The following is a 27,083-nucleotide window of genomic DNA, read 5'->3' as shown; positions in this document are numbered from 1 at the left end:
AGGACATTTTTCTTATTTTTTATGGCATTAAAGTTCATTCCCTAGTCATGAGTCACATATTTTATGAAGTTGAGATATTAGTAAAAAAGTATACTAGTCATGTGTTTCTATATTTTGAATGTAAAAACGTCTTTAGCTATACTTTTTTTATCACATAAATAAATAATAATAATCAGTGTTTTTACGCTAAACGCATTGAAACTATAGATGGGTAACATTTTTTGAATATCGATATTCAATGTATAGATACATTGATTTTTAAAATATCGATGTGTTCAATGTATCGGTAAAAAACCATCGATGTTTAAGAACATCGAAGTTTAAAAACATCGTAAACATTTTTTTCTCTTTAGAGCTACCATCTGCTGCACACCTTATTATCTATACAATATACTATTTTCTTGATTAAATAATAAATTCAAGAGTTAAAATACTATTGTTTAACTTATATTTTTTAAATACATATTAAAAACTTATAATTAGGGCTCGTAAGTTCATGCATTTGCATGTTTTCTTTGCTACATCGGAAAATATTCTAATTGAAATAAAAATCCGTTTCATATCAATTGTAATACAAATCTAAAGTTTAGTAAAGTATATTTTTGCATGTTTTGTATGTATTAGCATATTTGGCATATAGTTAAGCCTGGGTATTAATGAGTTAATAAATTAAAAGTTAAGTTAATTTAAATTGTATCACTTATATCAGCGCTTAATTTAAATATTTACTTATTAATTGAAGTCAAGTTAACGATATTTTTTAACTTAATTGATGTAATTCTCATGTGCATTAACTTAATTGAACATGAACTCAAATAACTTAACCTAACTGAGTTAAAAAGTATCATTAATTTGCCCAGCCTTGCATATAGTTGATTTTTTTTTAGTTATTAGTGCATTTTATGTAAATTCAGCGAAATCATATTTTGTGGAAGTTAAAAAAAAAAAAATTGGATCAATAAATATTTGAATTCATTCTTATTTACTTTTCCGAACTTGTACCATGGAAACAATGTTATTGCACACCACTACCACTCTCCTCCTATTGACGTGTCCATTGCAATATATCCATTTTCGTCGCAACGTGTGTTCTTTAATTATAATTTTAATAAAATATAACCGAAGAAAAAATATTACTTATGAAAATGAATGGATAATTCTTATTATTTTAAAAAATGCTTATACATTTTTTTTCATGCATAGTTAAGGATTTTTAAGGCATATTTGATCAAATGTTAGTGCATTATTGCATGCTTATTTATGCGTTTTTTAGTGCATGAACTTACTAGCCCTGATTATAACTGTATTGTGTAAACTGCATAACGATTGTTGTATGTTGCATACTAAAATAATACAAAAAAAAAAAATCGAACATTTCGAACGTAAACATCGATGTTTAATCGATTAATCGAAAGCAAATCATCGATAAATTGACCTAAAACATCGATTTTTTTTGCCCATCCCTAATTGAAACACATGACTAATATACGTTTTTACTACTATCTCAATATTATAAAGTATTGTGAATCGTGATGTTTCTACAATCATCGATTAAAATATAATACAAACAAAATCACTTATTGTACAAAATTTGTACAGATATTCAACTCTACAGTTTTATGGATTTCTAATAAAACGTAAATTTAAATTTAAACAACTAAAAACTATACTTAATTTTGTTATAACTAATATTCTTTGTACTTATATACATATATTTCAACAGTGCAAACATACTTTTTTAACAAATGTTGACCCAAATTCAAGTCACATTTTCAATTACACATTTGGAAGAGCAGAATAACAAAAAATGTTAAGTATATATGTGATTGTAAAAATTAAATTTTAAATAAACAATAAATTATAATATTAAACTTTCTATTTAACTTTCTAATTTAAATATTATTATGGATTACGATGAACTAATTTTTTTGAGTTTATAATCAAATATTTCTAAATTTCAAATCGGTATATTGTACTGGTATAATATACGGTAATTGGTAACTATGGTATTCAAACAAACTTTTAGAAATCAATATTTAAGATTAAAAAAAAAATAATAAAACTATGCATTTTCAAAAAACTCAAAGTTAAAGTTGAGTTAAATTAGAAATTAAGTTTTTACTTAACTCGAAGTTTAAGTCTATTTAAATATAATTATTTTCCATAACCACTGAGTATATTTAGTAATTTATCAATTGCCTAAAGTATTGGCATGCTTAGACCTGAATTTTGGGGGAGGGTTTTAATTTTTAAACAAACAATTTGGTGGTCCTGAACCAAACAAGAAATATCGTAAACTTTAATAGATTATTTATTTTTATTCGTTATTATTTTTAATGTATTTATGAATAGAAAAAATGAAACAACGCATACTAGTTCCATTCGCCACTTAGTTTAATATATATAGGTATGTTTACACTCATGCGATTTCCACATTTTAAACGTTTCAACATTCAATTCCACTTTAATCTAATCCATGTCTTTGTTGAATGCAATAGATGCATGCTTTTTGTTGGATCCACATGTACTTCACGGTGTTATGCGGCCTACTTAATTATTCTAAGTGCAAATAAAAAACCTAGGAAGAAGCGTTCTTTGCGGGTCAAAAATTATTTAAAAACTCGACATTTTAAAATTATAGATGATTTGCAATCATACGAGACATTTTCTTCGCGTTTTAATTTTACACGAATAACCAAAGCAAATTTTTACCCAATATTAAATATAATTTAATCAGAAATAGTAAGTCAAAACACTCGTTTTAGAGAGACTATTCCAGATAAAATTAAGCTGACTAATTAACGATATGATATTTAGCTACCGGAGTGAAATGCAATATAATGCGAAAGAACAACGTGTTGAACGGATTCCCACTGAGCGTGGAAAACCTTGCATTGTAGTTTAGGCCACGAAAATTTAGCCGTTTAACTTGAAAGGGCATGCGCTATTGCAAGCTTTTTCGTTTAACTTGTGGTACGCTATGATGAATACATCAAACAAACGAAAAAACCCACGAGTGTAAACATACCACATTAGAAATACTTACCAACACAAGCATAATATGATAATGATTACAAATTAAAATAGGAATTAGTGGATAGTCGTAATAATTTCACCGTTCTTATTTACAATATTTCTTAGAAATACTCAAATACACAAAGGTACTCCCATAAGATAATGTACAGCTATATTGACCAAAAATATGCATCTCATAAGAAACTAATTCTCCCCAAAAATTTTGGGGGAGTTTTATCTCCCCGTTGATACGCCACTGGCCTGAAGTACAATTGAATTGGAATTATGTTCACCAAAGATATTTTAATGAAATCCGGTATACCATTATTATTAACTATAATCAGTTAGGTTTCATAGTTTCATTGGTTTTTTCGTAATTTTCTTATCATTTTATATACTTTTAACAATATATTATTATGCATATGATTATACTAAACAATTTATTATGAAATGTAGATGATTATAGAATATATTATTATGTATAATTTACGTTTGTTTAATATTATATGTTGAATTTTGAAAACATTGCAAAAATAATATCAAACATTTTATAATAGGATAAAATATAAAGTAATAATTATAATAATAGTAAAAAAATTAATTATTATAATAATAATAACTATCCAACGAAAACCGTAAATCGAGGTTTACTTATTGATGGCCGATTTCTCATGCGCATTCCAAGTTTACCTGGAAGAAATGGGGGAGGGGTCGAACGATTTCTTCAAATCCTTTCGTTTTGGATCTCCACTATATCCGTTTTGGTCTTATCACATTCCAACTGATCATTGCTCACGTATGTATCATTTTCCTCGTCCTCGTTGTACAACGTGATATCCCTGATGGACGGCCTGGGACCGCGCCGCCACTGTTCGTTGCTGTTGGGCTTCGCCTTAGTCAGCAGCTTGGGACCTAAAAGCGAAACGATGATCGCGCCCGCCGGAGCAGTCAGCAAAATTGATATGATGCACAATGTCACAATCATCTGAGCGTGGCCGACGTTCACTTCGCTGTGGCCGGATGAAGCTTCCAGTACGGCCGGACCTAAAGCGGCCTGAAAGCATAACACCGTGATCAAATATTTAAACAGGACGACCAGTGGTGAGTTTAAGGTTAAAGATCAGGTAAGAATTTCAGTTTTTAGCGTCACAGGATTCGAAAAATACTGAACAATAATATAATAATTATTAAGGAATACCGCACATGCTATCTGCATTAGTTTAAAATTTTTCGAGTTTTTCGTTCTTCCGTTCCACCCGACTATTAAATCCACCACTGGGACGATATTTACACGTATATTCAACCCTCGTTTGTAATTATCGATCGTAATCCATCGTATAATAAAAGGGTTCAACGCAAAGTGGTTTGGAATTATTCTGTTGGACGGCCGACATTTCTGGTATTTTGTAATTAGTTACCTCTCCCTCCCTTTGCCATAAAAATGATATATTTTAACAACGAATCAGAATGCTTATAAGTTTTTAATATATATAATCCCGTTAAAATATTTACATATTATAGAGTAAAATTATTTATTTAATTATTTGTAAAATAATATAGATATACGTATGTTTTTTAAATCGTCCAAAATCACTAGTTTATTAATACGGGTATCAAAAAATTCACCTGAATGGTTATTAATATTATAAATTATTAATAATCCAGATGTAATTCAATAAAATCAACTCCAAGGCAATGTTATTTTGTTTCTAATGTTAATTAGAAACAAAATGTTCCAATACAGTACAGTTTTCATCGGAATAAAGTTGTATATATACAATAATTATATTACAATACATTATATATTGAAAATATATCCTAATTGCATCACTACTGACCAGTGGCGTAGCCAAGATTTTTAAATGGGGGGGGACTAACCACTTTTTTGGATAACTAAGGTAAGAGAGGATACGAGAATTCACCCTTAACCCCCCCCCACCATCTACCACCAAGTTTCTAAGCTTAATTCAAGCATTTTAGTATAGTTTTAAAAATATTTATTAATATATAATTTATAATAATAATAATAATTTTGGTTTTAGTGTTCAGTCCCTTGCTCCACTCTGACAGCTGCATCCTCTTAGGCGAATTTCTGGCAAATTCAGTTATTATTTCACTTTCATCGAATTGCTCTTTTTTTATTTATATAAGCCATAGCTAACCCATTCAGTCTGTTTTCCGATATAGTGCTTCTTAAAAAAATTTTTAAGCGATTAAGTGCTGAAAACGTTCTTTCCGGAGTGAAAGAGGTAACTGGTAACGTGGCGAATAATTGTAAAAGTATTTTAATGTTAGGTCGAAGATTGGTGCGATGAGAGAGTGAATTAAGAGCAGAATTCGGTTTTGGAATAGTATTTTGACTCTATTGTTGCCTCCATATGAACAGGTCAGCTCTGATTGTAGATGAAGTATGATAATGGAGATCTTGGACATTATTTTAGCAGCTTTTATAATATTTTTATCGTCATACATAATTAAATTGGCCGGAATAAGTCCTTCAAGTGGCATAACATCAATAAACCTTTGATTAAAACGAGCATCCATTGATTCTATTAAATAGTCAAGATACATTATACATATAAACACGGCCCATGGGAGGCTATATCCCCCTTAGCCCCCCCCTGGCTACGCCACTGTTACTTACACAGAACTATTTGTACATTTTTATTTTGAAAATATATTTTTCAATTTATGGTAATCGTTAAATGTTTTGTGTTTAATTTATTATTCTGTTAAAATCGTCTGTAAAAAACTGCTTAAAAAAACTGATGTGTAGAGAAATATTATTTTTTTTTAACATAAGTCGGTTAATAATATAATCTATTCAATAATATGTATAGTGTATAAGTCACGCTTACAGCATGTGTTGTCAAATACTATGATTTACATATAATAAGCGATTTATTATTTTAGAAATCTTATTATTTAAAAGTTAACTTTTAAATATGAGAACTTGATATGTTATAACACGTTCACGGACACCTCACTTTGTATATCATTCATGTATCTACTTCAGAAAATCACTTACACCACCAGAGAGTATAAAAATAAAACATGTTAAGTTTGGAATAATATTATTGTGTGATATTATTACGTGGCCAAATGTATCAGTAAACGCAATGGGTCAGTCTTATCTCCAGTCTCGTCTAATACCATTAAAAATAGTACTGCATGAGCAGTAATGCCCGATTTTGTTAGTTTTCTAAATTAATGCAATAACAGTAGTGACCCATTACATCATAATTTAAAAAAAAAATTGAAATTACTGCTATAGCAGTAACTGACCGCGAACTTATGTGTAAATATTATTTCCTCTAAAGAAAACTATTCATACGTTATTCAGAAAAACGGATTGTAAGCTTAAGTTTATCAATTTTTAAATTGTATGCCTATAAAAACCTTTGTGGTATGTTTGTAGTCAGGGAACCTATATAAATTCATTGAAAATATTACAAGAATCTGTTATCTTTTAATAAATATCAATCTAATATACTTATTATCGACTTGGATAAGATTGGCTTGCGTCAAAAGCCTAATATATTTTTGTGTATAATATTTACTAAATATCTTGTGTGGTGATTTTTAATAAACAAAAGATTCTAATTTTATAATGAAATTTAAATATTCAATAAATTAAGCAAATTAAATCAAAAGCAAAAATAAATAAATTATGAAATTAAAAACGTAATAGTATATCAATATGCTCGCCTTGCTATATTGAAAAAATCAAAAGGATACAAAGAAAATATTTGCGATGCATTGGCTTTAAAAAAATATCAAATAATTAAAATAACTATAATATAAATGATAATATTTTTATAATATAATTATTATATTTGTTTTATACGCTGTTATAGTATATGATTATTAAATATTTTTCTTTACGTCAGCCAACTTTGTTTTTCATTTCAATAAATAAAAATAAAATAATAAGTTCAAATTTGGTAATGCATTTGAGATAAATAATATTATATTATTATTCTATTATTTGTGATAAAATTATTCGTTGTTTAAAAATGTAATATTTATATAAACATACCTATTATGTCTAAACTTCCTGCAGGAAATCTAAGGAAATTATCTCACACAAATTAAGAAGTTTGAAACATAAAAAAAAGAAAAGCAAGGACTTTAAAAAATTTAAAAATGTACCTAGGTCTAATAAAATTTACCTAGGTTCTTTGTCTGTAAATCTATTGCAAAACAGCCAATATTGCAATAAAACAGCGTTTCCCAAAGTGTGTTCTGCGGAACCTTAGGGTTCCATGGGACAATGCTAAGGTTAGATTTTCCTATATTTTTGTTTTTTATAAAAATTAGAGTTGAATTGGAATTAAAGACATTAGGGTTCCGCAAAACACAAACTATTTTTTAAGGGTTCCGTGATTATAAAAGTTTGAGAACTGCTGCAGTAAAATATCCAAATTTGAAATATCACGATTCTGCATTAAACGACGTTTTAACGATGAACTAATTCGATATTGTCAACAATATTATTTGTATAGCTGTAATCGAATCCCATATAAAATGTTTAAATGCTCAAATTTTTACCTCAATAAGTAATATTACTATTTTTTTTTTATTGTTTACACATGGATTTATATTTATTTCTGGACCTTAACATTTCTAATCGTACCATTATTTCGACATAGCATATTCTTTACACGATGATTTTACAATATGTATTCATTGTATGCATTGTTGTATTTTATACAGTTGGATACCGTATACAACGAATAAGAAAATGTTTCACTGCTATTGTTCGTCGAAATAATTATATTGATTGATTCATTATCATAATAATGTTTTCGAATGATACTAGTATAATATTTGGCTATTCAGTTTTTCAATTATTATCTGATTTTATTATAAAATATCATAATATAATGTAGGTTTGACGCTATTGACATTAAATAGTACATAATATTTACTATTGTATCAAACATTAAACATTGTGCAACTTTTACAGTTGAATTTTATAATCTTTTATCATAAAATATTGATAAATTTTTTCTCAACATAGAAACCGTGTCCAAGTTATAAATATATTTAACATGTGAAAATGTATGAAATAAAAATAAGCTTTTTATGTTCTAAAAAAAATTAGTAATTGCTACTTGAAATCAATTATAATTTACCTGAACGGACGCTTTGGCCATCCATGAAAGTGAGATAAAAAGTTTTTCTTTGAAATTTAAAGAACTTCCAGTCGCTGCTATAATCGTCACACAAATCCTTGCCTAAAATTAAAATTTCTTTCATCAATTATTTACATAACTATTAACATACTTTGTAGTGCGAATCAAATTAGCAACTATGGTACTGTTTCAATCAAGGTATCTAATCACAACCATGATGCTATTACTCTATCGTAAATTAGATTTTATTCAATAAACTACTCGTATTTACCTAGATAAAACTTTATTGGTTCTATGTAATAAGTAAACATAGCTATTGACGAAAATCGCTAAACATAACTATTATAATTTTGAACATGAAAAATCGAAATAAATTAATATGTAATTGAGTCTATACCACACCAAATGTCAGTATAGTGTTAATAAATCCCGGTTTACAGTTTAAAGTTTGCTTCATAAAAGGAACCTTATTTATGAAAATACCATGAATATTAAGAATATAAATAAAGGTAACTAATTTATTATACTAATTTTTATGAAACCAAAAACTACTAAAGTCTTAAATGGTCTGATTTATATTTATCGATGTTGAATAGAAAACCAAAATCAATATTTAAAAAAAATATATATTGTAGGAAGCATAAAAATAAAAAAAGTTATGACTGCAAAGTCGTGACTAGGAGGGGTTAGAGTTCAGACCCTTCGAAATGTTTCTTCAAATAAAATTGAATGATTTTAAATGACAATTACATTTGAAATTTTATTTTAAAATTTGCTATTAAAAAAACATATTTATACTCTAAAATGTTGAGTATGAAGGATGGTTTATAGTCTAAATCACTTATCAAAAAGAAAAAAAAAATTTCCTGGCAATTGCCTTTAGTGATGGTAGCATATTGAATCGATACCATAATTATTATGTATTAAAAATATAAAACCCGTGAAAATTAGAACAAGTACAATTTTTAAATAGTATTTCAAGATTAATTGGAAAATGGATATGGTTGACAATGGCTTTATTTTTACGTACCACAATAGCGATTATGACACATGCTATAGCTGTCGTTACGAAGCGAATTTCAAGTTGGTTGAGTATAATTTGTGTACCTGTCAATCCAAACAGTACTGGTTCGCAAATCATCCAAAATATTTCAAAAGCCGTGGCCACTGGATTCTAATTTATAGGATCAATCGACAATTATAACGTTCAATTTGCTAAGTACAAAACATGTCAATGTTCATTAAAAAAAAAAAATTAGAGGTATTATAACATGTAGATAATTTACGTTGTTCTTTTTAGTTTTGAGTCTTTAAATACGATAATGTTTGATCAATATATACAGGATGTTCAAAAGTTATAAACCCTTGCATTTTTCTACTAGTCGCTTATTTCCTGAATTTCTGAATTCCAATTATTATTATGGAAAATAAGAAGCATAACATGTTTCAGAGTATTTTTTAAATGCCTCCCGCCGCTTTGTTATTTTACGTGTGAGGAATATCAACTGTAAATAGTTAACATTTGTTCATTTAACTCGATAAGTATTTCATTCGTTTATAAACCATTTTTTACTGTTACTGTTTTTTTAATTATTTCTTTACAAATCATATACAGTATGTGTTTTACACGTTTTAATAACACTATCTATATTTATTTCTATGGCATATCAGTTACTTTCTATAGATAAACATACGTGTTTTGATTTCAGTAATATATTATTAAGAAATAGGTCTTATGTAATATGTGTTAGGGCTAATTAGTTGAATGTTCATTAAAACATATAAACCACAAGGTCGTAAATTATGATTATATTATAAATTTAACAATTTAAATTTCATTCGATGAATAAGTCGATGAACAATAAAAATTAAATTTCAAAATGAAAACAAACAATTAATAACAGTTTTAAATCATTTTAAATCGTTAACGATATTACATAGACATAACTTTTTTATATTTTTAAATAATTAAATATAATCAGTTATCTAAATAAAACAATTTTTTCAAGTGATTTATAGAGATTCGGAGAAATAAGTTTTTAATATCACATTTGCTTGTTACAGCATACATTTTAAATGATATTCATAAAAGAAAATTACCTCTAATGTCTAAATTAAAATATTGTACTGGATATTTTGAATTATTTTTCAATTCGTATTATTATAGCGAGGGAAAAAAAATCTTAATTTTTAATGTTTATTATTTACAAAATATTTACTGTACTTAATCATTATCATACATTTTCAATATTCCACCCTTGTTTAGTCCAAAAATACATTGAAGTAAACGCAGAGATGATTACAGCTAATGGTCCAGCGCCTTCTAAACTCGTTTCTTCAAAACCTAATACAGCTAATAGTCCACCGCAGGTTAACATCATAATTCGCAATGGTACAACATACGGCTGAAAATAAAAACAATGTGTGTAAAAATAAGTGCGTTAAAATTAAGCTAAATTATATTTAGTTCCTCAACGAGTTATAACTACTTTTATACTATTATTTGTTTATACTATTAGTCATTTTATACTATGAATATATAATTTTATTTTATTTTTTTATTGCAAATTATACTACAAAATTGTTTTACAAAAATATTAATCTTTAATTGTTAAAAATAAATTTCTTATTACATGTATTTGTTTAACTAAGCCCGTTTTTTTTTTTTTTTTTTTTTACTTTAGGCTATTTTGAAATAAAGTAAATTAAAACTTTAAATTGTAATTATTATTTTTAATAATTTAAAAATGTATTTTTCTTCGAAGCCTGAGAAAATGTAAGAATGATTGTTGATATATTAACATTGATTGACTTGAAACATTTAATGTGGCATTAATTTAGGTGTATTTAAAATATTTTTGAAAAATTTACAATTATGAAAGTTTTTTTTAACCTTAGAAAAAGGCTTTGAAATATTTTAAATATATATATATATATATATATTCGTATATATGTTTTTGATTGAACTATTTAACACTGTAGCTACTTACACAATATTAATTACTGGATTTCATCGAGTAGAATTCAAAATAATAATATCACAATATATCTTAAATATGATAATAATTTAATGTACAATAATTTTTGCAAATATTATAATTAATGTAATTTATTTATATTACATCATTAAGTAGTATTTTATTCGGCATAACTAGTAAAAATTATAACAATAATCACTAAATAATCATATTAAACCCTATAATTATTAATGCAAAAGAGCTTTAATCGAATTATTAAAATATAATTTTGAATTTGTCATTTTTTATTTCAATACTTACATCAGATCGTTCCGGAAAATATTTAACAATAAAACCCCACACAATACCATACATAATCCCAACTGCTATTGATATTGGACTTAACAATAAATCATGGGTAACTGTATCTGAAAAACATAAATTGTCTTTGGGCAAGGATCATAACGGATAATTACAAATCAATTAAATTAATAAGTAAGAACGTTTATAGTTATTTATTCCTGCAGGAAAACATTAGATTATCAAAAATAACCAAATTTATTGTAAATGTTTATCTCCTTCGAAAATTAAATATTTCAAGCATATATAACTCTCTTAAAATAATCTAAAACTATAACTAATAATAATTACAATGTACAATGGTTATACCAATACTAAAAAAATGTGCTATAAAATAATTTTTAGATAAATGTAATTCAATACTATTTATACGCAGTATAATATTTGAGTTAAAAAAAAAAAAAATGTGTACAATTATGAATGCACATTTTTAATTTCAATACAGAATGATTAAAAATAATAGCGTTTCCTAACATCACACGTACTTGATCCGAAAAGCATGCTAGTTCCCACTCCAAAGGCTATAACCGAAGCTGCGTCGTCGATTCCCGCTACTGCAATGATTAAAGTCGGGATACCTTTGGCCACCCCATAGCCTTTTGATCTCAAGCGGAAAAGGCAAGGAACAACTACGGCTGGAGCTACGGCCGCGATTATAGATCTACGAGCAACAACAAAGGTCATAGTGTATATGATCAACGTCTATTCGAATATAACTATGACAGTGTATTATACTAATGTGCGTAGAAATACAATACCCGCAAAGTATGGCAAACGGCCATGGTATACTTAAGAGGTAATATACGATTACTGCAATGACGGCCGCTTCGAAAAACCACGGAACGAGGGCGAGGATCAACACTCTACAGTATAATTTTTTCAACGCTACAGGATCCAAGTCTAACCCAGCTCTCGTGAATATAACTACTAATGCGATTTTCCTGCAATAAAACACAACTTCATAACGTACACTCGTGCCATAACTATAGTTTACCGTAAATCGTAACAAACGCAATAGGGAAAGAGAATGTGGTGAACAACTGCAGTCTAATTATTTATCTAATAATAGGCATAACCTATCAATTATAAAACGATTAATCTAGTAGATTACATTAGTTAATTCCTACATTTTTAAGTAATTGTATTTATGTATCATGTACTATTATCAACTACAGTTGAATCCCTCTAATCCATCTACGAGTATATATTGAAAAAGATATATCGAAAAGTATAAAAAGCAATGATATTTCGATTATCTTTGATGATACAAATAGATATTTGATTATATATAATAGATATTAATTATTTTTAAATATACGTTATTTAGTGTTTTTTAATACAATTTAAACAAATTTATATTTTTAATAGTAATAAGTGCATGGGAAGGGGGTGTAGGGCAAAGCTCCTGCGGATTATTATACATTGAATTTTTATAGCCCCTCCCAAAAATTCAACCAAATGTCCGCTTATAAGCCTTTGTAAATATTAAGAAATAGTTGTATAGTACATTAATACAGTTATTGGCTATGGAAATGTATGAAATAAGTGTTTCAAACGTAAAAATATAATTTTTAGTAATTTTTAGTTAATCGTAAACTTTCGATATTTATTGACCACTATAGTATCTATAAACGTCTATGTATAAATTAATCACCATAAAAATAAAATAGTAATTGGAGCCCAAATATTGGGGATGCTGAAATCACTGAAAATAAAATTGAATGGTATTTCACTGTAATTACTATAGATTATATAGATCTGAATTAGAAAAACTGAAGCACTAAATTTGAACTCAGGGGTGCTAAAAATTCGGTTTCGCCCCCTAGTTGCGCTTATGGCGATAACAATAACAATAATACCGCATAGAGCAAGTTTTTTTCAATGATTCGTAGTTAAAAAATAAATTGACGTTAATTAAATACGTTAAATTAAATATTAATCAATTAAAATGAAATAAGTCATTAATTCAAAAAAAAAAAAGAAAAATAATAAACAAATACAAATAAACTCGATTTATTTTTCAACCACGAATCATCGAGGGAAACTAACTGCGTACGATATATTATTGTTATTGTTATTGCTATTGTATGTTTACGGTTATTGTTATTTTTATTTATATTCATATAATGATACCTTAAAACCGACACGAGACCCTTGTATTTGCCCTCTATACTTATGAGACCAGCGTTCTGGTAGAATATGCCGACAAGGAGCATGCCGACAAGCGCAGGCAGAGTGAGCATGCGGAGTACCCATCCGCCCAGGTACGCGCTGATCACCAGCACGGCGATGTTGAACAACTGGCCGCCGGGCTTGGCGTCCGCCCCGATGACGGTTATCACAACGCCCCAGAACAACACGACGGTGATGAGCAGTGCCATGATCCTCGCCACCTGCCGGAACGACGGACAATACGGATGGGGACACGTCTTGGACCAGTACTTGGGCTCCCATCCCGGTCCCACTTCCTTCTGACGGCACTTCAGACAGAATATGTACCACCAGGAGCTGAAACGACGGGACGCGGTACGCGCGTGAGCACCAATTGCTGTACATCATTTTTATGTTCTATCGTTTGATACCGTTTTTGTCACAATATTTTCAATTGGAAAAATTAACGTAATATATATTACATGAAATCGTATTGTCTACAAGTAGTTTCACTCTGCAGCTGATAGCGAATCTAAGGTGTTGAAGACCCAAGGAATAAAAAAAAAAAATAAACACTTTACCGCAGAGCCGTCCTAAGGATTTTTAGTATTTTTAGCAAATTATTCCGATAACACCTCAATCATATTTCAAAATTTATATTTATAAACAGCCAATACTGTTAATAGACAAAATAGTCATAGCCCACATGGGTTCACTTTTCGTTCTCGGCTCTCTCAGCACAAAAGATTTACAATATTGACTATATAATATAAAATATTCAATGTTGTGTTTCAGTTTTTGTATAACTATGATGTGATTATCAGTATTCAGTAAAGTGCGATTATTTTTTTCCTATGTTCAATAATATTTAATATTTTTATTATTTTAAATATATTTAAAAAATAATTATAATAACTTAAGTTAATAAGTTAATTGAAAATGTTCATACAAATTTTAACCTGAGTTAAAAAAATAAATAGGTTAGCTGTTAACTTTAAACTTTTTAAAATGTTTTCCATCAACTTAACTTAACTCAGTTAAAAATTATCATTAAATTACCCAGGCTTGAAATTATGTCATTCTTCAGACTCCAGCAATATCCATAATAAATTACAATTATACCTATTTAGAAATTAGAATAACTTAAAATATAGTTTGTATAATAGCGCTTAAATATAAATTTAAGCTTACTTTATTTTGTTAAATTTATTAACATTTAATAAATTAAAACAGTTTAGAAATAATATGTTAATATCAATAATCTCTAATGGATAACATCGAGTATTTCTAATTAATGTGAACCAACTTTAAATTTTCCTAGATTAGAACCTGGGACTAAATGGTCCCGTTGCCTCTCACCCAAGTGACAGCCCTGCTTTGCCGATTTAAAACTACAAGCCAAGCTGTTTTAGTATTTTAAGCTACCACAAAATAATAATTTAATGCTTTTAATGTTTTTAAATCAAACTCATAAGCGATTTATTTCAGAAAAATCTAGAGGAAAACGAATAATCGAATAATATATTCGATGTGCCATTATATCAAATTTTTGTTCTAAAATTTTGTTACATAGAACTTTTAGTTACGATTTAATATAATATTAATATCAAAATAATATTTATAACAAAAAAAACTCTATTGTAATCCTGCACTTTGTTGAAAATATAAAATTCAGAAATTGATAAATAATAACTAAAATTATATTGAATAAAGAAGATATTAAATTTCTCGTGTAAAAGATAAATATAATGGAAAAGTTAATCTATTCTATGTGAGGTAGTCTGATTATGAAAATGATAATATTTATTAATTGTCTACAAAATAATTTCGTTGCGGGCAACATAAGAAGGCTCCAAAAGAAAATTCAAAATGGTGGTATTTAAATTTATAAAAATAAAAAACATTGATTATCAAAGAATTTTTAGCATTTTACACGTCTTATACTATTGTAACTTATTTATCAGTTAATACAATTTTAAAAAATCAAAAAAATTAACAATTTTAATTTAGCTTATGGAATAATGCCTGCTCATATACGGAAATTGCATCACATCCTTTTAACAATGATTTTTACGGAACACTGTTGTTAACCCATGATATTCGGTCACATCAATAACGAGATTATACCAATTCTTTATACTAAAAAATACATTTAATATTAATTGTGTGTATAGTTTACTTGAAAATATTTTTATCATATAGAATGGTTATATTTTTGAAAAAGACACTAAAAATATTTATAAATACATTTTAGGATGCATTTAGAAGTTTCACATACATTAGATTATCTTGTCCCTGGCTTTTCATTCCACTCAATGCTAATGACACAGGAATATTAATGCTTTATAAATTAAAATACAAATAGGTACATAAATTAATATGTAACAAAAAAACGTGGGCGTTATTAATAGATAATAAAAAATTTAATACTTAAAAATTAAATGCATTTACTGGAAATTAAAAAAAAAAAATGTTTTATTTACCATACAGTAGTCATTACTCTATATATCATTGTGCTTACTATTCATTAATATTCATTAATTTCGAACGAATAACGAGGACGTAAATTTTAATTTTCGTAAATAAATATATGTTTATCAATTAGATAATTAATACAGAATGAACCTACTATACCTACACTGTGATGGAATATCATGTAATTAAATAATTGGTATTTTAACACATTATTAGTATTACAATATCATGTTCATTTACAGTCATATTATGTTTAAATATTAAAAACGTATTTAATAACTTAATACTTGTCAATACCTAACTAGGTTCAAATAAGTAAAAAATTCAAATATATTGATACAACGGATACTTAATTAATTAAAAGAATTGTTGATAATAGTTTAATTCAGTTGAGCTAAACATTATTGATTGAAAATAAATGTTTGGTTTCCGAATATAAATTTATTGACTGAATCTCCAAAAACAATTCACTTTAAAAATAAATAATACCATTATAATACCTACAGTATGTATAGACTCAATACTGGTTGTTATTAAAATGTATTATAATAATCACATAAATCTACATTTCACTACAGTGTTAAACTAATTATTTATAAATAGGAATAATTTTATATTTTATTTCAATTTTATGAAAAAAATTAAAGTTTATGTTATAATAATAATAGAAATAACTTGAGCTCATTTTGAAACGAAAAATCTACGTACATAAATATATTTCTATTTAAATTAATTAATAAAAAAAAAAATTAAATAACAGTAATAGCTTTGAATTTGAGTTACTCGCGTTTAAAATATATTTTGTTATAACTTAAAATGTATTCACAGAAAAATGTATAAAAAAAAAAATAAAAAAACAAAAAAATGTTAATAAAATACAAAAAATTACTTTTTTTTCTCGATATTAGGACTGAAATTAAACTCGTACACTTCTCCACCGGTTTGCTTCACATTTATGGCAGATATATATTCTGTACTATTTTTAGGGGAAGTCATTTAAAAATAATATTATTTTATTAAGTAAATGTAAGAAATAGAATTAATAAAATTATCGTAGCTATAATAATGTACGCCCAATCATACATTTAACTTCAAAGTTATATACTAATGTGAACTACAAAACAACGACTATCAACACTAAACTGTGTTACATTTAACGTACACATCCCGTGTGTAGGTATAATAAACCAATAATTTCACATATTTTTTTATTCCAGTAAACCGACTATATTTTTGTAATGTTTTTTTTTTTTTTTTTAAATAAATTATCTGACAAAACACCTGTTTGTTTTGAAATTACCTTGTGCACGTTGAAAAATTAACAAATGGGTGTTTGCAATTATCATAAAATATTACCTATTTTTTGTCATAGCCGATACCAACCAACACATTTTCGACATTCGTTTAGTTGATTTTTTATGGCCGAGTTGAGAAACATTTTCTTTATTTGTGTTCTGTTATTAGTTGTTTAAATTGAGAAAAATATTAACTACTTAAAACGATATGCTGATACAAACAACAAAATTAAAAATTGAAATAAATAACATGATAACGAAACATAAATTCTAAAAATAATTTTGTTAATATCTTGTTATAATAATCTTGTTTCTAAAATATTTTTAATGTAGTATTAAATTCTGAAAAAAGCAAGTTTTATAATCTTTTTCAATTTGAGTTATATATTATAAAAATGTATTTATTTTAAGATAATTAGGTAACCGAAAGTTTCATTTAGGTGTATAGGTTGTATTTTCTAACCATAAAATAAAAAAGGCCAAACCTCTCAAAAAAAGTCGTGTGAGATACTATGGTCCGATGAGATACAGAGATGAGTGAATGAGATTACTGTAAAAGTCTTTATATTTAAAACCAATATACCAGTGCTATCAAAAAAACAATTTTGAGTAAAAAAGACTGTATGGTTCAGTTAACATTTTTAAAGATAATTGATATAATAAAACAACCAAATTTCTTAGTGAATTAATTGAAATTTTAATGTTCAAACTTTCGCAACAAAAAAAATCATTAGAATTAGAAAAAATCAACAATTTCTAATGCATAAACTGCATACATTTTACAAAAATATTTCGAAACTATGAAATGTGTTTAAAATGTTAATATAAAAACTTAATAAATGTTTGAAGTCACAACGATTAATATTTTTAGGATAAAAACTAAATAACTGTTTAATGGAAATTCGTTGAAGTATCAGATTTTGTTAAAATTTTATTTTACAATTCTTATAAAACATATTTATGACTTTCAAATAGTATTATTATTATTATTAATTTTTTTTTTTTTATTACATAGAAAATATTATAAAAAAATCTTTATCCAACTTTCAAGTCTTTGTCTTTTAATGTATAAAAATTGAAAGTTATAAACTTTCAATTTCAAAGATATGAAAATGCAGTGAATTTTCCTGATTTTTATCACTATATCAAAATGTTGTACTCAAACGCAAGTATATTTTTTTCTTTATAATTATAATTATGTTCGATATTTTTTTTATTATTTAGTAAAATATAAAGCCAAAATTGTTTTATTGACATTTTTAAAAAAACGTAAGTAACAATAATCCATAAATAGCCCAAAATAATCTTTTGAACATTTTATCATCTATATCAAATGATTATATAAGCATTCAATAAACATTAAAAGTCTTTTCAATAGTTATTTTTTAAGTTACAATAAAAACAAATATTTTATTTTGTATAAAACCGATCTGCCGTTTTTCATAACTCCTCATTACACTCAGAATCTAATTCAACTTTTTTAAACATATAACTTTACTTTCTTGGCCATTTTTTGCTATATGTTTATTTTTCAAGTTTACATTTGAAAACTACTGAGAATATAAAAAAAAGTACTTGTTAAAAATAATTCTTATGTAATTTATAATCCCAGAAAATATTATAAGAGGTCGTTTTAAATTAAGGAATTGAAAATGCAGAAAAATTTTTATTGAAAATTAAAAATAATTTTAATATCAATTAGTATTGATCAATTTTTATTAGAATAGTTCTAATGGAATCTAATATTACTTTACACTTTTTCGCAAAAAATTCAAAAGTTTTTATGTTTTATGCACTTCAAATTTCATGACTTCTTGTTATAAACAGAACAAATAAATTTATTATATTGTACTTAATTCTTAGATCTAAATTCATAACAACTATAATATTTATTACTTATGTATGTTAATTTAAAACGATGGTCCATTTTAAGTATACAAAATACTATATAGAAAAAGTATTTTTCACTTTTTAACCTTGTCACATTATAATAATTTATCATGGTACATTATCTAAATATTTTAAATTATATTAATTATATAATATATAATTATATGTATTAATTTAATTGGTATTGTAGGTATAATCGCCAGTTAATATTAAAAAAAATCTAGAAATTGTAAAACTTATGTTCTCACTCTGATTCAGTAGTAGTTATTTTCGATCCTCGGAACAAATTAAACATTTCATTGATGATACGATAATAAATTGTCACTTAGTTCACAACACTTACTAGGATATTTTTACATATTTTAGTTACTATTTTACACTAGAAACAAATTGAATTATTTTCCATGATTTGGTTGTTAAATAATTACGAATTTACGTCACGGAGTTATAAATTAAATAAATACTTGTGATCGAAATTTGAACAATTATTGAACCTAAACAAAATTTAATTTAATTAAAAAAAAAATCTAGTCAAGCTTAAATTTATTATATTGACATTAGACAATATTTCCAATAACGTAGTTTTTAATGCAACGTATAAGCAAAATTATATGTATATACATTTTTAAATTCTTTTAGGTAAAATATTTTATAAAAATCTATAAAATTATGTTAAAAGTCGGTTATTTGAAATATTTAAGTTCTTGTATAATGAAGAGATTAATAATTGTAATATTTGTAGAACAATTATTATACATCAAAGTATATCATAATTTACTAACAGCACACAGGATTTTGCGTGAATTGTATTCAAAAAATAAAAATAATATTCAAAAAATACTTATTATGTCATACTGATAAAATATACAAGGTTATAGGCAATAACTATTATAATAAGTTTAAAATAGATTTTTCAAAATCAATTATGACTTTACCAGTCGTTCATGTTAGTTTGAAATTTGAATAATTACTAAATATTTGTATATTTTAATGATACCTTTACTTCTAAACACTGTTCAAGGATTACGTACCATAAAATATATTTTAAATACTCATTTATATACAGCTATATATTAACATAGACTTCAAATCAACATGATTACACATATCATTATATTTTTCAGAAATTAAATCTCAATCAAATATCATAAGTATATAATATAATATTTGATACATTATATAGTTTTAAAATATTCGTAATTTGTACCTAATAATAAATAACCAAGAAACTTAAACAAAAAAGAATATATATATATTATTATAATAATAATTATTATTAATAAAATAAAAATTAAATTTAAATAAATATAAAAAAACCAACAATTTAAAAAGGAAAATAAAAATATAATATTAGTACGATGAAATATTTTGTGATAATATAATTTCATACGTTTATTAGGTAATATTTTCTTTCATAGTTGTATTTAGTTCTATTTAGTTTTCATTTTAAATAATTAACCTAGTTTTGGAATCCATTATATTATCTAAATATCAATGTTCTTTTTAAGTTTATACCATCTATTTTTAACTAATAAACTGAACTTATTAGAATTGTAATGAATGTGTAATATTTAAACTAAAATTTAAAATAGATGCATCTTTTAAAAAATTAAAAATTATAATAAAATATTACTTACAATTCTATATTAGGTAATTCGTTATTATTTTGATACGTAACAGCTTTTTTACTTTCAGTAACCGTAGAATTAAGTCCTGTAATATAAAAATATATATTGAAATAATATTGTTTATTAAAGCTATTACATATTTCATTTTCATAGTGAAACATGAAATATAAAATAAGGTATTATGTCTATATATATATATATATATATATATATATATATATATACAGTCGAATCCGCTTAATAAGGATACACAAGGCGGTGGTTTTATCCGACTGTCCCAACAAACCAATTTTTAAAAAAAAAATATAAAAATCTATTGCAGTACATTATTATAACTTAACTATAAGAAACATACATGCTTAATTTAAACTGTTTGAAAATTATTATTTATAATACATATTATAATATTGTAAATTATATTATATATATTTATACTGAAATTTGATTTATCTTATTTAGATTCAACTCACCATCTATTGATTGATTTTAATATGACTATCATCAATAGATTTATTATGATTCTTAGATACTATAGATTATGTAGTTGCCGGAGAAAAAAAAGATAATGATGAATCACTGTTATTGAACATTTTTTCAATTTATTTTCATAGAATTTTACCAAATACCCTGTCCTATTATTTTCGATAGTTCTTGACTTTGTTTTTTTTTTTAATTGTTTGGATAAGGTAGGGAGAAGAGATCCCATTTTAAATGTTCAGCTTATACCAAGATAACAACTAATCTATCCATCTTACTTTCTACAATAATTGTAGACCAATATTTGTATTGTAACTATAACCCCTTAGTAAAATTATTGTAAATAGGGGTTATAGTCCAAGGTACACTGTTAAGAATTGATTCAACTGAATAAGACGTAGAACTAGACAATGACATTAAATACCACTTTTACATCTACTTTATTTTTAAAACATCAGCCTAACTTGTTGTTTTTTATTATCAACAAAAGAATATTTATGAAAATAAGTATTTGTCTCTAAGACCTATTCAGATAGTTTATGTAAAATATACAAGTAAAATAAATATGAAAAATAATAGTAAAAATTGTTGCGATTAGCCATGTTTTTTAGCGTTTCTAAACTACCGATCAGTTTTATAATCATAAGCAAAAATATTAATTGTCGATGTTAACATATAAAACTATTTTATAATGCGAAACTATAATGTTATCTTTTCAGGAAAATAAAGTTAAAAAGGTGACTTATCTTATAGTTAAAAATACCTAAATATATAAAATTCGTACATAACAAATGATTATTGATCAATAATCTAGTAAGAAATTTTCAATTTAATTTTTGTATAAAAAAGAAATTAAAGAAATTAATTTATTTAATGTCTGTACTTCAAAGTTGTTTGTATTATTAAAAAAATTAAGATTAAGTCCTTTAAGTGTATTAGCAGCCATATCATCATACAGGTAATTAGTAAACGAGATTCATTCCATATAGGCTACTATACAAGAATATTTTTAAAATGGGACTAAAATTATAAAATGGTACTTTGTATTCCATAGAGGTAAAATGAGTTTAATATGAGCGTACATCGTTCAACAAATGAGTTTTTTAAAAATATATAATGATATCCAGTCAAATGTCGATATATAATAAAATGTGTTTCTTTGTATGAAAATGGAGTATTATTATAAGATGAAATATATTAAATTTTAATAAAACTCTAAAATATTTCAGTATTTAAAGTTTTTTAAATGTTGAAACGAAATACGTGTCTCTTTAGAACTTGTTTAATTATTTCACGCTATTTTTATGTTTTACACGTAGAATAAACTTTTGTGTGGTTATTTGAATACATTATTCCAAATTTAGTGGTTAAAGTCTATACATAATTATACTATGGTATACTTATTTTTAATTCGAACAAATTGAACGACCATATTTTACATTACTATTCAAATAAATCTAAATATATTCAAAATAACCAAAAAAAAAATGTTTTTCCACGTGAATCTGGAACCATTTATACGGCCTTATATGCATTTCAATAATATTAATTGTACCTACTTACCTGGAACATTTCGTGAGGAAGCATTATCATCTTGATGTACCCTCAACTTGGTCAAATCGACCACTCCGAGTATAGCCGGAGTACAATTGGAATGATTGATCTTTGCGCCGTTTACCTGGTAGGATTCCGATTGCCAACATAATGTCATCGATGTTTGAGCTTGTATCGGATGAGGCAAATCGATACTACTGTCTCTTTTCATATACATTCCAGCCATAGGACATATATATCTGATATAGTATGAAGTGGTAATATTCGCTGACAAACATCAACTATAAAACGACGGAAAACAATAAGACGAAATTACGTATTTACAGAGAGATAACCGAAGTACGCGGCATTCAGACATGCGACCGACACTGATTATATTACAGTCAATAAGAGGTAATCTAACCGTGAACGGCCGGCAAGTTTTTACACTTTTGCGAATTATTCAAATTTTTGTTTGATTTTTTTTCACTTACATGTCTAATTTTAACAAGAACAATCGCAATGCATATTGTCCACCGCGCTTAACATACAATGTGCGAATTACCATAATAAGTGTACGGACAAATAACCACGCTCATAATACAATGTATTTTTATATAACGGTTAGAACTTTTCGAGTGAGAATTGAAAAAAAAATCAACTATCGACCGTCGTAATGAGAAAACCCGTACAAGCGTGACAACCAATAGTATTCAATGGTAGTAATACGTTTATAGAATTGTATTTTAGTCGCATGCTGTGTAAATGTCTTAATTCTAATTTTTTTAAATACCCAATACATAATACATACCACATATTCGATGATTTTTTAATGTTCATACGGTTATTTTTTTATTTTTCATAAAAATCATACCTCATATTTAGATTATAATTATTTTTACGTCTCAATTTATAAAATTGTACTAGAAAACTATGTGAAAAATAAATTGCAATAGAAAACATGAATTTTGTGATAAGTTGTAATTATATAGAAAATAATGACATTAAATATATTGTACCTTAAACGTAACCAATTATTTCCACTGTCATAGTCCAAGTTTGATGTTCAATTTAATGATATTTATGAATTTGATATTTGCTAAATAATTTTATAATTATTACCAATTATTTAATGAAAACACGAGTCTATGTAAATCTAGAATCACATAATTAATACAAAATATAGATAAAATATTTTTTATTATACAATGCAATATGCAAATTCATCTAAATACTATAAAAAATAACATTTAAACGTTTAGAATTTTTTACATAATATAAATATTAATTATTAATTATATACGAACATAAGAGCGTGAAACAAGATACATATCTTCAGGGACGCCAGAACAATTTATATAATGCGAGGCAAATCATATTATTATGACATAATAATTATTTTATCCCTTTCACTACCCATGTACATTGCAATGTGCATTGAATATTAATGTGGTTTATTTGTTCTAGGTATGTTCAATATTTATGATTTTAGTATACTTTGATAGTAAAACATGTGATTAATATAATACTAAACATTTTAAACTGTTAAAATGTGATAATACCATTTTTTTGTTACTTGTTTTAACGAAAATTTTCTTTTGATAAAATTTTATAACTCTTTATTAGCTTTTAGTTTATTTGATCTCTTTGACTATCCACTAAAATTATAACAACCATAATTCATATTAAATAATTGATAACGAATCATTTGGTGTAAATATATAACCATTATCACTAATCAAGAACCGTTAAAATCGTGGTAAACGTACGCACATCATAATGTGCGTTGGGTAACAACAGATATTTAATATAAACAAAAACCACTATCACAATATCACAATATCTAAGATTATATAAAAATGAATAATTATTATTAAATATTTACATTTCTTTATATGATCGTACTCACTATTAAAATGGCAAAAAAAGGAAGCAAAGAAAGAACCATGTGCAGTGTTCAAAATGCCACGTGCATCTTTGTTTTACGAAAAAAACCAATTGCTTTTTTGACTATCATCAATAAATTAGTTTTTAAATAGTTCTTAGTTTTTCTAGTTTGGGAATTTTTTTTTTTTTTTTTTTTGTTATTATTAATGAAGTATAATATTTTGTTTTTTAAACAGTTAATTTCTTTTTTTTTTTTTTTGTTAAAGTTTTAAATTGTTTATTTATTTTAAGATTATAATATAATGTTTTTAAAATTTTCATAAGTCATTTATTTATATTAAGTTGTTTTTTGTATTAAAATATTTCAAATTCCCAATGCTTATTACAATGTACTATTATTTATTTACTATGAACCCATGGCACATTATAATGTGCAAAATAAATATGTTACCTTATCCCAGTGCACATTATAATGCGTATTTCAATATTTCTGGACCAGATCATATTAGAAGGTTGAAATTTGGTAAATATCTTATTTTAGTGGTAAAGAAAATAAAAAATTAAAAAAAAATTTTTTTGAAGAAAATAAATTAATTCGGTAGTGAAAGGGTTATATTATTTCGTCATGAAAAATGTAATTATTTATTTAACGAGGGAATAAAACATACATGATACAAAAACAAATGTAATTCATATTTTGACTTCGTATGTTATCATACTTCATATTTTTTAAATATTATTATTTTTTACGATATGTGGTTCATATTTGGAATCAAAATCAAATATTTATACTTAAATATCAAATTTTCATATAAAACAATAAATGGTCATCGATCATCATTATGTAGAGTGAATACCATTATTTATAATTGTTGTGTTATTAATTTGCAGCATATAAAAAAAATATGTTTTATATGAGCTGCAATGGAAATTATATAGAAATATCATCAGTGATGGATGAATTTAAGACAAAGATATTTTAAATACGAAAACTATTTGTTTTTTAATAGTTTGTAAAATCAAATCAAATTTTTTTTTTTTTAGCCTATACATTTTGCTATGGTACCATGCATCCATCGGCTCCCTTATTCCGATATTCCTGCACATTTTTCGTCTTAGATAAAGTTTATACTTATAAATCAACTACAAAGTATATAACTTATATACTTATACTATGTATTTTTTTTACTTATTATTTGTATATTTTTCAATATAATGTATAGTATAATATATAATACAATAATTGTTTTATTTATAAGAATTACTTGTATATATTATATATTGCTTGTATTATACATAGTTTTCTAAAAGTGCCACTCGCCTGTATTTTCTAGTACAGAAATAAAACTTATCTTTAATAAAATAATAACATCATTTATTGAATAATTTAATTACAAGTTCAAATGTTTAACTAAGACAGGAAAAATTTACAAAACAGAAAAAAATGTACAGAAAGTTTGGGTACAATAATCGAATGAACAAGTTAGTGCATATTTATATCTTAAAAATTTGGTAGGTGTTACGCTTTATTGTATATTTTCATTGTAAAATCAATGTAGTCTTGCAGAACGTCATTGAAATATAATACAGGTTATCTTATTGAATATATAACCCTATACCTGAGCCAGAATTGAAATTAGTAGTAAGTACATAAACGTATTATATTTCCAATAAATTATAATTCTTATGAATATTTTGTTCTCTGTATTGGATCCGTTTTAAGTATTACGTTAGTTATTTATTTTTTATTTAATTAATTCTTATAATTGTATTAATAATCATTATTACATATATACTGTACCCATGAGTACAATCAATGTGAACTAGGTAAAATAAAACAAGGTATCATAAAACTAGGTATCATATATCGATATTATATGTAATTGATATTTTTTATTCTACCTAAATTCACCTAGTAATTTCCAATTGTAATATAAGATGACATAAAACAATATAATTGTGTTTTAATACTTATGTATTAATTATACTTACTGAAAAAATTGTTTTGGTATTGTAAAAATATTGAACACAATTTTGAAAAATTGAATTGTATTGAAACAATAATATTTATAAATTAAATCCTATTTACTATACTGCATATGTCAGATAAACACTACACTATAAATATACAAATTATAACATATTATTGACATTATCTACAACTGTAGGGAACACGTGTCTAATAAATGTGTCCAATGCAAATATTAAACAACTACTGGGCTAAAAATGAATATCCTATTTTACTAAATAAGTTCGTATAGAAATATAGTTCAAGGG

At 25.5% G+C, this 27,083-nt stretch overlaps 1 protein-coding gene across 5 annotated transcripts; it reads right to left on the bottom strand.

Annotated features, from left to right (window-relative positions):
- Positions 1-3,615: 3,615 nt before the first annotated feature.
- LOC112679466 (sodium/hydrogen exchanger 9B1) lies at positions 3,616-26,848 on the bottom strand. Of its 5 annotated transcripts, none has more exons than XM_025549269.1 (11): positions 26,799-26,848; positions 22,950-23,221; positions 20,919-20,994; positions 13,604-13,978; positions 12,229-12,411; positions 11,956-12,131; positions 11,432-11,538; positions 10,394-10,558; positions 9,184-9,327; positions 8,154-8,255; positions 3,616-4,069 (listed from the first exon to the last, which is right to left on the bottom strand). In XM_025549269.1, exons 2-11 carry the CDS (start codon positions 23,164-23,166, stop codon positions 3,740-3,742), a joined length of 1,875 nt encoding a protein of 624 aa, XP_025405054.1. In that variant the 5' UTR covers positions 23,167-23,221; positions 26,799-26,848; the 3' UTR covers positions 3,616-3,739. The 5 variants fall into 5 exon arrangements, with proteins under 5 accessions (XP_025405054.1, XP_025405055.1, XP_025405053.1 ...); XM_025549270.1 differs by lacking the exon at positions 26,799-26,848 and adding an exon at positions 23,731-23,749; XM_025549268.1 differs by lacking the exon at positions 26,799-26,848 and having other exon boundaries at positions 22,950-23,318.
- Between the last annotated feature and the right edge of the window lie 235 nt (positions 26,849-27,083).

Source organism: Sipha flava, unplaced genomic scaffold (assembly GCF_003268045.1).
Source record: "Sipha flava isolate LNK unplaced genomic scaffold, YSA_version1 162_pilon_pilon, whole genome shotgun sequence".
NCBI lineage: Eukaryota > Metazoa > Arthropoda > Insecta > Hemiptera > Aphididae > Sipha > Sipha flava.
This window is presented reverse-complemented; position numbering and strand designations above follow the sequence as displayed.